The sequence below is a fragment of the Polypterus senegalus genome, chromosome 6 (genome assembly GCF_016835505.1).
Source record: "Polypterus senegalus isolate Bchr_013 chromosome 6, ASM1683550v1, whole genome shotgun sequence".
NCBI classification, from domain to species: domain Eukaryota; kingdom Metazoa; phylum Chordata; class Cladistia; order Polypteriformes; family Polypteridae; genus Polypterus; species Polypterus senegalus.
Genome location: NC_053159.1, coordinates 1,577,672 through 1,591,049, shown reverse-complemented (window position 1 = coordinate 1,591,049; position 13,378 = coordinate 1,577,672). Strand labels below are relative to the sequence as shown.

Genomic DNA, 13,378 nt, shown 5'->3' with positions numbered 1-13,378 from the left:
CAAAACAAGTCAGACAGGCCAGCGTTCAATGGGAACTGCACAATCCGCTCATCTATGGCACAAATTATGGGTCACGGGATGCTGCTCCTGGCTCAGGCAGGGTCACGACTCGCCACCGTATTTAAAGGGAAGAGGGCACGTATGGTTTGCAGTGTCTCTCCATGGGCTGGCACAAGCCTTTTAATCAATCGACGTTGCTCCGCCATGACGCCAGCAGCGATTCTACAAGGGGAACAGCAACGATCACCAAGATGGTCGATGGCGACTCTCCAAGGCCAGAAGTGGAGAGGTACATGACAGGGACACCCGAGTGTCACCTGTGCCCGCTCGCTGAATACAAACTGAGGACTTCTAGAACTTCAGCCTGCATGAAGTCAAAGCCCTAAAAGTGAACACAGTGGCCAGAGCTCTTGGACCCGGTGACGTCACAAGGCCTGACCATCGTCACATATGTCGTCACAGGTGACAAAGATCAGATTGACCTAAAAGACGGCCACAGACTTCAAGGAGGACGAGGCCACAAGAGCCCAGAAATAAAAGGCAGGCCGGAGGATTTAATGAGTCCTTCAAGATTACAGGAGAAAGTCACTAATCCACTTAATTAGTGCCAATTTAATGGAGAAAACGAAAGCGAGGGCAGCTCATGGGAAAAGAGATGAAGGCCCGAAAATATGTGAGGAAAAAAACTTGGAATTGTCAGAGAGAGAAAAAAAAAAACCAGCAGGCTGGTCTGAAGAGGCGCGGCGAATCGCTCAATAATAGCGAGGGGCTCCGACTGGCCGGTGAAATTCCCATCTATTGTGCCCCGAGGCTTTTCCAGGCTCATTTCCCCCCACTAAGAGAGCAGCGGGGGCCTAAACAGCATCCCGTGGCAGCCATTGAGACCCTGAAGGTGGACAATAGCCCGGAAGAATTTACTGAAGCTTAATTATGTCATTCCCGATGTTCAGGAAGGGTCACCGGGGCACCCCAAGTCGGCCATGTGACACATGTGAGGACGTCCATATCTGTGAGTGCATTGAGGAAAGCAGCCCCCACATCTGCTTATTTGGACCCCTGTATTTGGAGATGTTTTTTTTCTCAACTAACGTGAACCCCAACAGTCCATTTTCTAAACTCCATATCAGCGGCATAGCAGGAATGGAGACCCAGCTGCTGGCCTCCTCGCCAAGGACAGCTTCCTGCTAAATGCAGCGCACCTCAAACCTGAAAAAACGCAGAAATCCTGGAAATCATTCTGGTTGGAGCAGCAGAACTGGGCCAGGAAGGTGCCATGTGGAGTGGGGCCAGAAAACTAAGGGGGGGGTGTGAGGATACCCGCCTCTCTTACCAGCCTGGCCTTTGGAAGGGGAACAGGAGGGGGGCACAACTACTAAAATAACAGTCAGTGTATACAAGAAACAGACAAGGGAATGGGAGAAATGGCCAAAATATAGTGAGGAGAAAACACAAAACACACCTGTGGACCAAACAAAATAAGAAAATACTCCAAAAACAAAACACAACTACAAAATGACAAAAAGAAATACTTCAAGGATTAATGCAAAGTACAAAAGAACGACAATCCAGTGCCAACAAAACCAAATCCAATACACTAGGAATTCACAATCGAACAACAAGGGCGACACTTCAAAGACCAAATAAACCCAAAAACTAGCAAAAGGGAGATGAGCGACTCAAAGGCAGAGAGCACAGGGATCAGCAATGGTGCGGGGGCCACGGGTCTACAGCTTCTAGAAACGGCCAAGGGCCTCAGAAATAACAAAAGGGCCTCAGGCCTAAAAACACCAAAAAAAAAAAATAAAGCCTAGGGTCTAAATACTAAAAACAGTTTAGGGCCTAAAAACTCTTAAAGGGCCTAAGAAGAAGATCTGCCATCTGAGACGCAATATACAAAAGGGCAGAATTAACATAAATGACAATAGCACAGCGGAAAGACTAAACACATTAGAGAGAAATGACAAAGAACAAAAACAAAAATTAACAAAAACATGACAAAAATACCCAAAATAAGGAGACAAAGGGATGGGACCCCTGATAAAAACCACATCAGAAAGCATAAGGTTGAGAGCCGAGGTAACAATCCGAATGCTGTAAAGAACATGAAGATGGAGGAGGAGGAGGAGGAGGAGCGAGGGACACCTAATGGCTCGGCCAAGAAGTGAGGCGGTCACGTGGAAATCCAAATCCTATCATCTACTGTTAAATTCAGCTCCGTATTTGTAATATTTGTATATGTATTGAGGATGACTTGTGTGTTGTGTTGACCCCCACTGCACGCCCAGCCTACCTGGACAGGGGTCTCTCTACGAACTGCCTGTCCTGAGGTTTCTTCCATTTTCTTTCCCTACAAGGGTTTTCTTGTCTTCTTAGAGAGTCAAGGCTGGGGGGGTCTGTCAAAAGTCAGGGCCTGTTAAAGCCCATTGTGGCACGTCTTGTGTGATTTTGGGCGATACAACAAATAAATGGCATTGCATTGTATTGCTGTCTGTTGAGAGATGAATGGGAGTAGAAGGAACGCAAAATGACCGACATTACAATCAACGTACACAGAAAACAGACAAGGGAAGGGGAGGTAAGTACAAACAGCCCCCGACTGGGGGTCAACTCTACAACTACACGTTTAAGTGATGCCAGTCTGCCCAGCGCATTGCTGTGTCACACACCCGTGCAATTCTCAAAATGTCTCAAGCGTACTGAGATACACCTCATGGTGCCCACTCACCTGAATTATCAGGAAGGTTGAAAGGGTCTTCTACAGACCAAACCGACGCTGTTTTTGTTGTTTAAGCTGACAAAATGTAAGCATCTGGGAAGGTTAAAACTAAAATGAATTCATAAATGATCATTCATGTCTGTCATTGGCAATGGTTGGTATGCCAAGGAAATGCCCAACCAGCAAAATATATAATGGCAGTCACTGTGCACAGACAGTAACGCTCATAAATAATGAATGGGACTGCCACTAAAGCACTGAAGAGGGCGCTGTACTGTCACACAGACAGACACACAGAGTCGGGGTCCAAACAAACCACTTATAGGCTTCAGCTCAGCTCCAGTTACGCCACAGCACCCCCATCTGGCAAACAGGAGCCACAACACATAAATGCCTCCAGCCCTCCACTATCCAAACCGCAGGCCGTAAAGTTTGATGCTTTGGAGTCCTTAAGAAAGGAGTGGCACAGTGGAGCGGCACAGTGGAGTGGCACAGTGGAGCAGTAGTTGGATGCTGCCTCCTGGATGTAGCGTGCTGGATGGCTTCAAACTCTTTGCCTAGGCAGGTCTATTTGGAGTTCTTCTTGTTTTTCCCGTGTCTGCAAAGGTCCACCCAGCATCCTGGGTTCAAGTTCCATGCCCATCTGTCAATTACACAGAGTCTGCATGTTCTCTGTGTATCTGTTGGGTCCCCCTCACCCCCTTTTCTCCCCAGTGTGTGTGTGTGTGGGTGTGGGTATGCCCTGCAATAGACTGGCATCCCGTGGTATCCAGAGCTGCCAGGGTCGACTCTGTCCATGTGCCACCTTGGTTTTGAGAATTCAATGTTAGAAACCCAAAGATACCATTAAGGAACTTGAAACAACGTGGTTGGTTCGATTAGATCTGACATCTGGTTGGTCATTATGGAGGATTATCTCTGCCAAATTTCAATGAAATCCCAGGTGTAAAATACAAGGAGATGCAACAAATGCCCTTGTCATGCTTTTAAATTTGGCACAGATAGTCCTGAAAAACACAAAGCTCACTTTTGAAATAAAAGACTACAAGACTGGCACTGGTACACAGAAACCGTATTAGAGGGGCTCACACGTTGGTGGTGAAGATGCCATAGATGAGGTCCTGCTCAGGAAGGTGGAAGGTGCTCTGCAGCTCGTTGTAGTAGAATGGGATTTCACCAGAGCGAGAACAATTCAGCCGGGCCTTCATGAACGTCGTCCATGTGTCCTCCAGCAGGAACCTTCCACCGATGTCATTTTTGCAGACCCGGGCCACACGGGAGTAGACGGTCTTGCCGCAGTCGTGTTCGACTGCGTTTTCTCGTAGGAAGAAGTAAGTGAAGAGGCCGATGTCATATGCAGAGATAAAGTTGGGCTCTGAAGAGAAATGGAACAAGTTGTTGGTCAGTTCAGGGTCACGTCTCATTAAATACTTGTGTCAATACATAAAATGTCTATCATCGTCTCAGTTGTGGAAGATGTCTGTGCCTGGATTAAGACCTACCAACTGCAGAAAAAGCCCAAGGCCTAAACTCTACAACAAGGGCCTGGGCCTACACACTCAAAAAGGGCCTATGGCCTGAACGCTGAGAACAGGTCTTGGGGAGGCTCAATATACAAAGGACAAGGAACAGAATTAGCATAAATGATGACAGCGTCATTGAAAACCCAAAACAAAAATATACAGAAATAACAACAGGATTTAACAACAACATCACCATTAAGGAAAACAACCAAAAAAATCTACAAAGTAAGAAGACAAAACATAGAAATCTGAAGCCCAGAAAATAAAAGGTGAAAGGCCAAGGGTAACAGCATAAGAGGGAGGAAGAGGAGCTGAACATCAAGAGTGAGAAATGGCTGATGGCTCAGCAACAACGGGAGGCAATCAGATGGACTGCTGTATACGTACAGGTGGGCTCTTCAGATTACACAAATGGAGAGAACGAGGGGGACCAGAAGAAGGGGAAAAGTACAAGCTTTACCATCAACTTAAACAGACAAGGGGACAAGGGACGGGGAAATGACAAACGTTACAAAAACACAATCTTAACAGCTTGTGGCTGGGGGTCACCTGTTTAAGTGACAGCAGACCGTCTATGTCCTTGATTTGTCATCGACCCCTGTGATTGGCCTAATGCCTCTTCATCGTGTCCGCTCACGTATATAATCAGGGAGGTTGAAGGGGCCTTTAACAGACCCAAACAGACATTGACAAAATGCTGGCATCTGGACAGGTTTCACTTTTATCATTTCCATTACAGGTAAAGGGCGCCCATTGCGACTTCACCTTGTGCCAGGATTAACAAAGTAATCAACGATCACAAAGTGAAGGTCCCAAGTAGCGCTAGCTAAAGCCAGTCTTGTACCAAATATTAGGGCTTCCTTGCTTTGTATTGCAGGCTCTCATTTTTTGATCTCCTGCTTTTTAACCTGCACAGCACTGATTTAGTGCCAGTTTAGTGCCAGCTGCCAGTGGCTATATGGCAGCAGACAGTTCACCAGGAAAAAGAAGAGACTACAGCACAAGAACTACTAGGGGGCAGCAGACTGGAATCAAAGAGAAGCAGGATGATTATGGGGCGATCCTTCAGGGTACAGCATACATGAGAACAATAGTCAGGGAAGACCTCCAGACCAACAGAGGGCCCTCAAGGGTACAGTTCCATAAGTGACACCTGCAGGATTATCTGAGTAAGAAAGGACACATGAGTACCCCAGGGGCCTGACCCTCCACTTGGTGGGAATAAGAATATGGGTGGCTGGCAGGAGAAAAGAGAAAATCTCCAGGCCACTAGGGGGCAGCATGACTGACCCAAATGTCCCTATCTACAGAATAAGAGAGTCTGGACAACAATAAGTCAAGTCATCCATGGCATTGGTTGAAGCAGCTAACCCTTCACGTGAAGAACATAAGGGTGAGGACAGGAGATCCTCAGGCCAACAGAGGCAGTACAGTATAACCAGCCCTGGAAAACGGTCGAACAAATCTCCCTGTAGGGTCAGCAGAGGAAGAGAGGAGAGACCACCATAAGGCAAGTCATCGATGACAGTGCCTTGCACTTGAAGACAGCCAGAGTGAGGGAGGCTGGCAGGAGGACACAGGATTTCCCGGTCAGTAGGGGGCAGCATAAATGGCTTTCAGGAGCACAGGCCCGTGACGGACACCTGCAGGGTCATCGGTCCGATCCTCCACTTGGAGGCAATGACAGTGAGGGAGGCTGACAGGAGCCCAGAACACCTCCAGGCCAGTAGAGGGCGGCACTCAGCGCCTAGCCAGCGGAGCCACCCAGGTCGTGTTTTCAGCGTCACAGGGGTCCCCCCTCCTGGCTTTCTTCGCTCACATTAGTGCTCTTTCAGTCAGCTCCCTTAATTGCCCTCTTTTTAAACAGGCGTGGATACAAATGACAATGCAGCCCAAAGAAATGAGTCAATTGCACCGCTGTGCCACCAGAGCTGCCATCACAACCATCCACCCACTGATTCATTCATTTCTCCCGATTCAGGATTTGAGCAGCGGCGTGCACGAGGCCACACTGAGCCACTTCATTTCATCCCGATATCAAACCTGTGTGTTTTTTTAAAGCCCTGGTGACAAAACAGGCATTCATGGCTCCGGCAGAAATGCGCCTTAATGAACCAACTGGCCGCGTGTTTCTTTACCAAAGGCTGGAAAAATAAAGAAAAGGAAACGAAGTCCTGCTTAAATAAACAAGCGCGCAGGGACAGCCCCGAGTCAGTCGACACACGTGCCTCTCTTCGAGACCATGGCCGGCTTTGTGGCGAGCGGACCGACCCGCCTGCTCGGCCCCTCACCTTTTCCCTGGGGTCTGTCTGCCGGCTCCAGAATCTGCACAGTCCAGGGTGAGACCTAGAGACGAGCCTCCCAGATATAAACTCTGCCACGCCGCCCTCTGCTACACTCCTCTACTCAGGCACTCAATCTCAGTCACATATTGAACGGGCATTGGCACGGGCAGCTGCTGACTTTGCCAATTTACCCGGATTTACTTCTGTACTGGCACCTTAATAAAGGCAATGAAATTAATGGACAACACAACTTCTGCCCGCCTGCCAGTCATTAAACGTTTTATGTGGGTCAGCGTGCTGGTGGCAGCTGCTAGTGTAACCTCCAGTGACTGGAAAGGGGAAAAATATCAAATTCTGAAAGCAGGGATGAGCAAAGGGAGAAACTCAAAACACGGCAAATGAACAAAAAACAAAGGAAAAAAGTTTCATTCTAGACTTCCTATCAGGGGTTCAAGTCCCAGTCCAGCTGGAGGGATTGGTTCATGCACTTGCCCACTACCAACCTGCCTCTGATGGCTTCAGAATGTGCCGTCTACTGTTCAAGTGCCTTTTAGTGTCAAACCCTGGAGTACAGGGAGTGATGAAAAACATGGAAACCACCAGAAGAACTCCCTCCATTCAAGAGGTTAAGGCTGGAAAACAGAAAGATAGGCGGGGGTGGACCACCTTTCCACTTCAGGCTGAGAAGATAGCAGCAATTTGGGGGAAGTAGACTGGGCTTTGAAGAATACGGTCACTGAATTCAAACCTGCTGGGTCACCAGGGTAAGAAAGTCAGGACGATGACAGGGCAGATGGCACATGAGAACAAGTCTGAGGGAGAGACTGGCAGAAACAAAGAGGAGCATCGCTCATCCAAGCGCCTCCCAAACTCTGATTTGAATTAAATGTTATTAGAAACGGACAAATGGACCGATGGCTGGGGTGGGTCCACAGTTACAGTACATCGGTTAGGCCTCCCAACTCTGAAAAAGGTCCAAGGCCTAAACACCCCAAAAGGCCACTGAACTGCTTTAAACGGAATTAGAAAGGAACCAATGGCTCTGTCCCAAATTATTGCTAAAGTTAGAGCTGTCAGGCAAGAGGAGAAGAAGAAGGCCTAAGAGAAGGTTTATGGATGTGGTGAGAGGGGACATGAAGGTGACGGGTGTGACAAAGCAAGATGACGAGGACAGGAAGATATGGAACAAGATAATCTGCTGGGGTGACTCCTAACTGGAGCAGCCAGAAGATGAAGACTGCAGAAGATGTGATGCAACCTTCCAAAAAAAAACCACACAGGGTCCTATATAAGACTCTCTGCCAGGTGCTCTCTGAGCACTTCATGCTCTGAATTTATAATGTGACAGCCTGCCCAGTTGGCACAGGGGCATCAGACATGCCCAAGTGTGAGTGGGTTTGAAAGGCCAGTGTAGGTGAATACTAGGTGCTAGTGACACTTCTAAAGCAAAAAAAGGGTGACAAAATGAAATCTTCCGTGGGTGCCGGATTAAGACTGGCAGTGGCATCACAGCTCTCATAGTGTGGTCAATGCCCAGATGGCCCTTGCGTGTTCTCCTTGTATCTGTGTACTCCTGGGCCAATTGGGGATTTTAAACTGGCCCTGGTATGAATGAGTGCAGGCCTAAGTGTATGAGTACCCTGCCATGCCCTGGGCATACCTCGACCTCCTTGGGTACTGGACCTCCCTGGGTACAATTTTCTACAAGGCCCCTCAAGCAGTTGGCAAAAGCTTTAATGGTTTTTTTTTTTCGGATGTCTTCAATTTATTTGCTTTTAAGTCCAATTCCTCGTCTACTCTTTAAAAGCAGACTATAGTCAGGACCCCGATAATCTCTTAGAATTGTGCCAGGTGTCCCAGCTGGGCACATTTTTATTACAATAGTGATATGCTGAAATTTACTGAACATGGATGAGGCACTCTGAGAACTTACTGGCCCCAAGATAACCCCTCTGATGTCGGGGGTCCTGGGACATGTGTGCAGTATGCCCGGCACATAATCTGGGCTTGTGTCCCATTCAGGGTTGTTTACTAAATTACGCCCCAATAACATTCAGCTCCCCTGCCAGTGCTTGGTGCATTATCTGTTCATAGGCTGTACCCTCGTCCTTGGATGCCTGGTGGTCTGCTTACCGTTCAACCATTTGGAGTTGTACTGGGCCGTGCGCAGAGGAGGCATGTTCCCTAGGCTGCGGTAGATGACAGGGTCTCTTCCTGAGAAGTCGATGACGGTTGCAGCATACAGCTCCCCTCGTGATGTCACCACTGCCGTGGAGTTGTGCCGCGGGTCGTACGGACACCGTGCCACGCCGTTGATCTTGTCGATCACCTTGCTTAGGTTCCCAACCTGTGTAAGAGGGAAAAAAATTGTTTATGGAGCAAATGCAAAGAGAAGAGGAGTACCAGTGATGAGGCCTCCTCAACTGCAGTAGCCAATTTCCACCCTGTCGAGAGTGGCATCCTCCTTAACACACATCGGGGAATTCCGTTATCAAAGACTCAGTTATGACATTCTGTGATGAGCATCCTGCACCAAAGTGAACCTTCACCTTTATCAGTATGGCAGGATCATATACTTAAAATGAGATGCCTGCACGTATTTGTGATGTGGGAAGAAAACTGGACCACCTGGGAACACAGGAGAACATGGAAACACCACGCAGGCTGGGGTTTGAACCCAGGACTTGGGAACACCAAGACAGCGGCTCTACCCACCGCGCCACAGTTAGACAGTGAAGAGCTTTCTGACCTGTCTGGAGGTGCAAACTGGTAGAAAGGCATTGGTGCCACAGGTGAACACTTTTTTGCCGTTGATGAGCAGAACCCGGATGTAATTCTGGCATTCCATCTGCAAAAACAAAAAAGATAGAAATTAAAATACAAAAAGATCAAATTAAAAGCCATCACACAGCAGCCATTCACTTCAACAAGTAGCCCTTCCATGGAAGAGGTGAAACTCAAAACGATCATCAAAGACTGGCCTCAGGTGGTGGCGAGGGAGTGCCAATCAGAAGTGCCAAGTCGAGCACAGTTAGCAGCATCCATCAAGAAGTCAAGGATGGCCAGCAGGGGGGGGACAGTTACAGCAAGTGATATCGGTGCAGTGTGGCCTACTGACCATGGCACTGGACTCAAGGTGCCAAGGATGCCAGTTCAATGTGGGATTGAGTGAGCCACCTGATTGCCAGGGCACCAGATGTAAAATATAAAAGTGTAAAGCTGATGGTTCAGTTGGCCCAGTAACCTGGTGGATGGCGCTGCCTCATCCCAGCTGGGAGGCAAACACTGTATGCGCTAATGGTACTCAGTGGTGCCCTCTTGTGGCAGAAAATCTTGGACAGTAAACTCGGGTTAGTCCTCCAGCTATGAGGGCTGAATATGAGGGAAGTCCCAAAAATGAAAGACTTCATGGAGTAAAGTGACTTATGCCAAGAGGGGGTGGACTGCTCAGATGGGTCCAAGATGAATTCTAAATCGAGGGGTGAGTTACTTGCTGTCAGGCAACTTAGCGGAAGTAATGAGGGAATCGGCAACAACATCATCAGCATCCTCAGACTTAGGGACTCCAACTCTATGCCCTCAGCCCTGGGTGCAGTGCAGGAAAACAGCAGGGTGCCAGTCTCAGGGCCAAATAGGAACCACACATCACTTTAAACAGCACATCTTTGTGGACATGGGAGGAAAGCCCTCAAAGACAAAGGGAGAACATGCAGACTCCACATAGACACCCACCAGTCATGGGATGTGAACCCATGGAAGGTCGATCCATGAAGCAGCAGGGCACCACGGTGCCACCCAATAAAGGGAGTGAGGGGAGAGAAAAAAAAATGTGGGCTTTGGATCAATGGAGGAGTGGGCTAGCAGCGGTCGAGACCTTCAGGTCACCTCACCCTGGCCCGACTCATTTCTAATAAATGGTGCTTGGATTTTGGAGGGGGAGAGGGGACACCATCAGCAGAAGCAGTACCACATTTGTTTGGTTTTATCTTTGGCCGGTGCCCGCTTGGTTTCTTTGTTTTCTCTGCTGCACAGAGGGATTTCTCAACTCCACGTTACCTCAGTCTTCCCTTTACTCTGACAGGACCTCCTGGTCTCTTCGTCTGGGCCCCACTCCGTTGCCTAGGAAACAAAGAAAAGCCAAGAGCTGCTGTTATGTTTGGGAATGCTGGCCACCCCCCCCCTCCTTTCCTCTCCCAAGATGGCAGACAACAGGTTATTAAAGCGAAGGTGAGGACCCCAAGGGCAGACCTTTAATGGACACCCAGCCGACCCCCCTGCAACAAGCGGGACAAATTAATGCTGTTGTAAAACTGACAGGCCCAAAGTCTCACCACCTCTGTGCCAAACACAAGGCCTCCTGCGCTGCCAAGGCAGAGAAAGTGGGCATCATGAAGTTGGGGGGTTTAAGGGGCAGAAGATACATTTGAGAGCTCACACACACAGATATTTGAACATGCTCACTCACAAACACACACACACACTCCCATACACCAATGTGAGCACCTACACTTGCACATACATCACACACTCAAGTGAGTACTCACATAGTCACACACATATGTGTTAACACACACACAAGAGTACTTTGCACACATACACACACACACACACACACACATTTGCAAGGCCTCCTATCCACCCTTCACTCTCCACTTCGGGTCACAGGGTGGGGACACCAATCCTTCGGTCACAAGAGGACAGGATGAAATCATCACACACATGGGGGCCAAAACAGTCCCCACCCAGCCACAAACACACACACACACACACACACACTGCACAGTGGAGGAATCTGAGCAGCACTGGACGGCTGAGCTCTTAAAGGAGAGTGGCAGTGGGCACACAGGATGGCGCCATGCAAATGCCACCGAAAGCCCAACATTACACAGACAGTTGGGCAGTTTAGTTTGAGTCACTCAGGTCACCCACCCACCCACACATCTGTTTACTGAAGGTCCCTTAATGGGTTTATCAGGTGCTCCCTGAGACATCAGGTAGACAATATAAGGGGACATGACACTGGACCGATGTTCCTGCTGGGATGGAGGCGTACGATGAAGGGACAGAGGGAGACAGCCATCCACTAGGAGGCAGTGACACTGGAATGGTGCAAAACAACACACACACACACACACACACACTGGGCATACTGGGAACTGCAGTCCTGTTGTGCAGCTCTCTTGGGTTCTATGGCTGACACCAAGGAGCTGCAGGCACCGTCTGCCTTCACAAGGGGTCTTGCTTTATCATTTGGAGATTCACAGATGAAAGGAGGAGGACGACGACACTTGCTGGAAAAGGTTTGGGAGAAAAAGGAAGAAATTATGACTTGAAGGAAACTGTGTATTGAAGGTACTAAAAGGTTTAAAGTCATGATTGGTGTTTGTGTAGTTGTGCTGAGGCTTCGGGGTCCCAAGACTCCCTTTACTGGCCAGACCAACCAGACCCAAGCCCAGACTGGGCAGCAGACCATTCCTGGAAACAGCGCCACTAAAATGACACAAGTGTTCATGTGGTCCTCCCTATGGTGGCCTTCAGTCTGCAAGTTAAGGCTGACCAGCCTGCCTGGTGATGTTTTAGAGAGACCCCCCTAACTGGGACTCTAGTCTTCTACTGTATAGCACACATGCTGAGCCCAAGTCCCCCAGACCTCCCCACCATTCAACACCGTATACTAATGCATACATCGTCACTTTCTGACATTTGAATTTGATTTCAGCTCCACATAGCACTCTTCCTGATGATGCAGCACAAAAAAGACCAACCAGACATGGCGAGTGGGGGGATTCCATAAAGGTCAAGCTAAACAAACACTTTCTGATTCGGTTGCTTTGCTGCCTCAGGTTCTACTGTTTGCCCTTCTTTTGGTTTCACCATAATCGTTCTTCTTGTATTCCTCCTGTTCCCTCCATCTTGGGATCTTCTCTCCCTGTATTTTTTGTTTACTTGTCCATGATGCTCCTCTTCTCGTTTACATCTCTCCAACATCTCTCTTTACAACTCCACATTCACTTGTGGTCCTCTTACTCCCGTTTCCCCTCTGCATGTGCTTCCTCCATGATCGGCGTTGGCTGGAGCTCCGCCCCCCCCTTAGCCACTCCTTCTTCAATTTCCCCCACCACCTCCTCTCAGTGTTGCTATGCTGCACCCACATGATGGGAGGGGCACTCAAGCCCCACCCCTATCCACTCCTCCCATCTGTATTTGTACCCCAGCTCCGCCTGCCAGGGTCTGTTGCAACATCAGTGTGATGGGAGTGGCACTGAAGCTCCGTCCCTGTCACGCCTTTCCGAGTGGCCCCTCCTCTCTGGGTCTGTTGCTATGCAACGTTACTCACACTACAGTCATGTGATGACAATTAATGGTGGAGCACAACTGGAGGTTGTGCTTCCTGCCCTCGTGAAGACCTCCAGTCTCTGATTTCTGGGCTTTGGTATTTTATCCGACTCCTCCGGACAGCTCTGACTTTGTACTCATCTTCTGGATGACGGAATCATATTCTAAATGTCTCTCTCCTCTTACTCCATGGTGCCTCCCTTACTATAGTCCTCTGGGTCCATTGCTCTTCCTCTTCCATCATTTCAGTCCGTGTCCTTCCTCTTCCTCCAGCTGCCGTGGTCCACACCGTGTTCATCAGTTTGCCTTCCCTTTCTCTAGTGAGGTCTCTCCTCTCAATCCAGCGCTCTTTGTTCAGGGTGCTACTGTCACTACAGTCCTCTTGGCCCCTGTCCCTCCCTGTCCCATATTTCTCTTGCCTCGCCACTCTGTTATGTTCTTCCTCCTGCTCTCTTTCTCCACAGCGACTTGCCTTCTCCTGTTTCTTCTGTCCTTGCCCGTCCTCTTCCTCCAGCTGC

The 13,378-nt window shown here is 48.9% G+C and overlaps 1 protein-coding gene across 2 annotated transcripts in view; it reads right to left on the bottom strand.

Annotated features, from left to right (window-relative positions):
- The window catches only part of sema5ba (sema domain, seven thrombospondin repeats (type 1 and type 1-like), transmembrane domain (TM) and short cytoplasmic domain, (semaphorin) 5Ba), a 147,977-nt gene that overhangs the window by 27,719 nt on the left and 106,880 nt on the right, over window positions 1–13,378 (bottom strand). For both annotated transcript variants that reach the window (XM_039755222.1, XM_039755220.1), the window contains exons 5-8: window positions 10,581–10,643; window positions 9,274–9,372; window positions 8,658–8,871; window positions 3,806–4,091 (exon numbers count right to left, since the gene is read on the bottom strand). In XM_039755222.1, coding sequence (XP_039611156.1) covers window positions 3,806–4,091; window positions 8,658–8,871; window positions 9,274–9,372; window positions 10,581–10,643 — 662 coding nt within the window. The remainder of the gene's footprint in view (window positions 1–3,805; window positions 4,092–8,657; window positions 8,872–9,273; window positions 9,373–10,580; window positions 10,644–13,378) is intronic.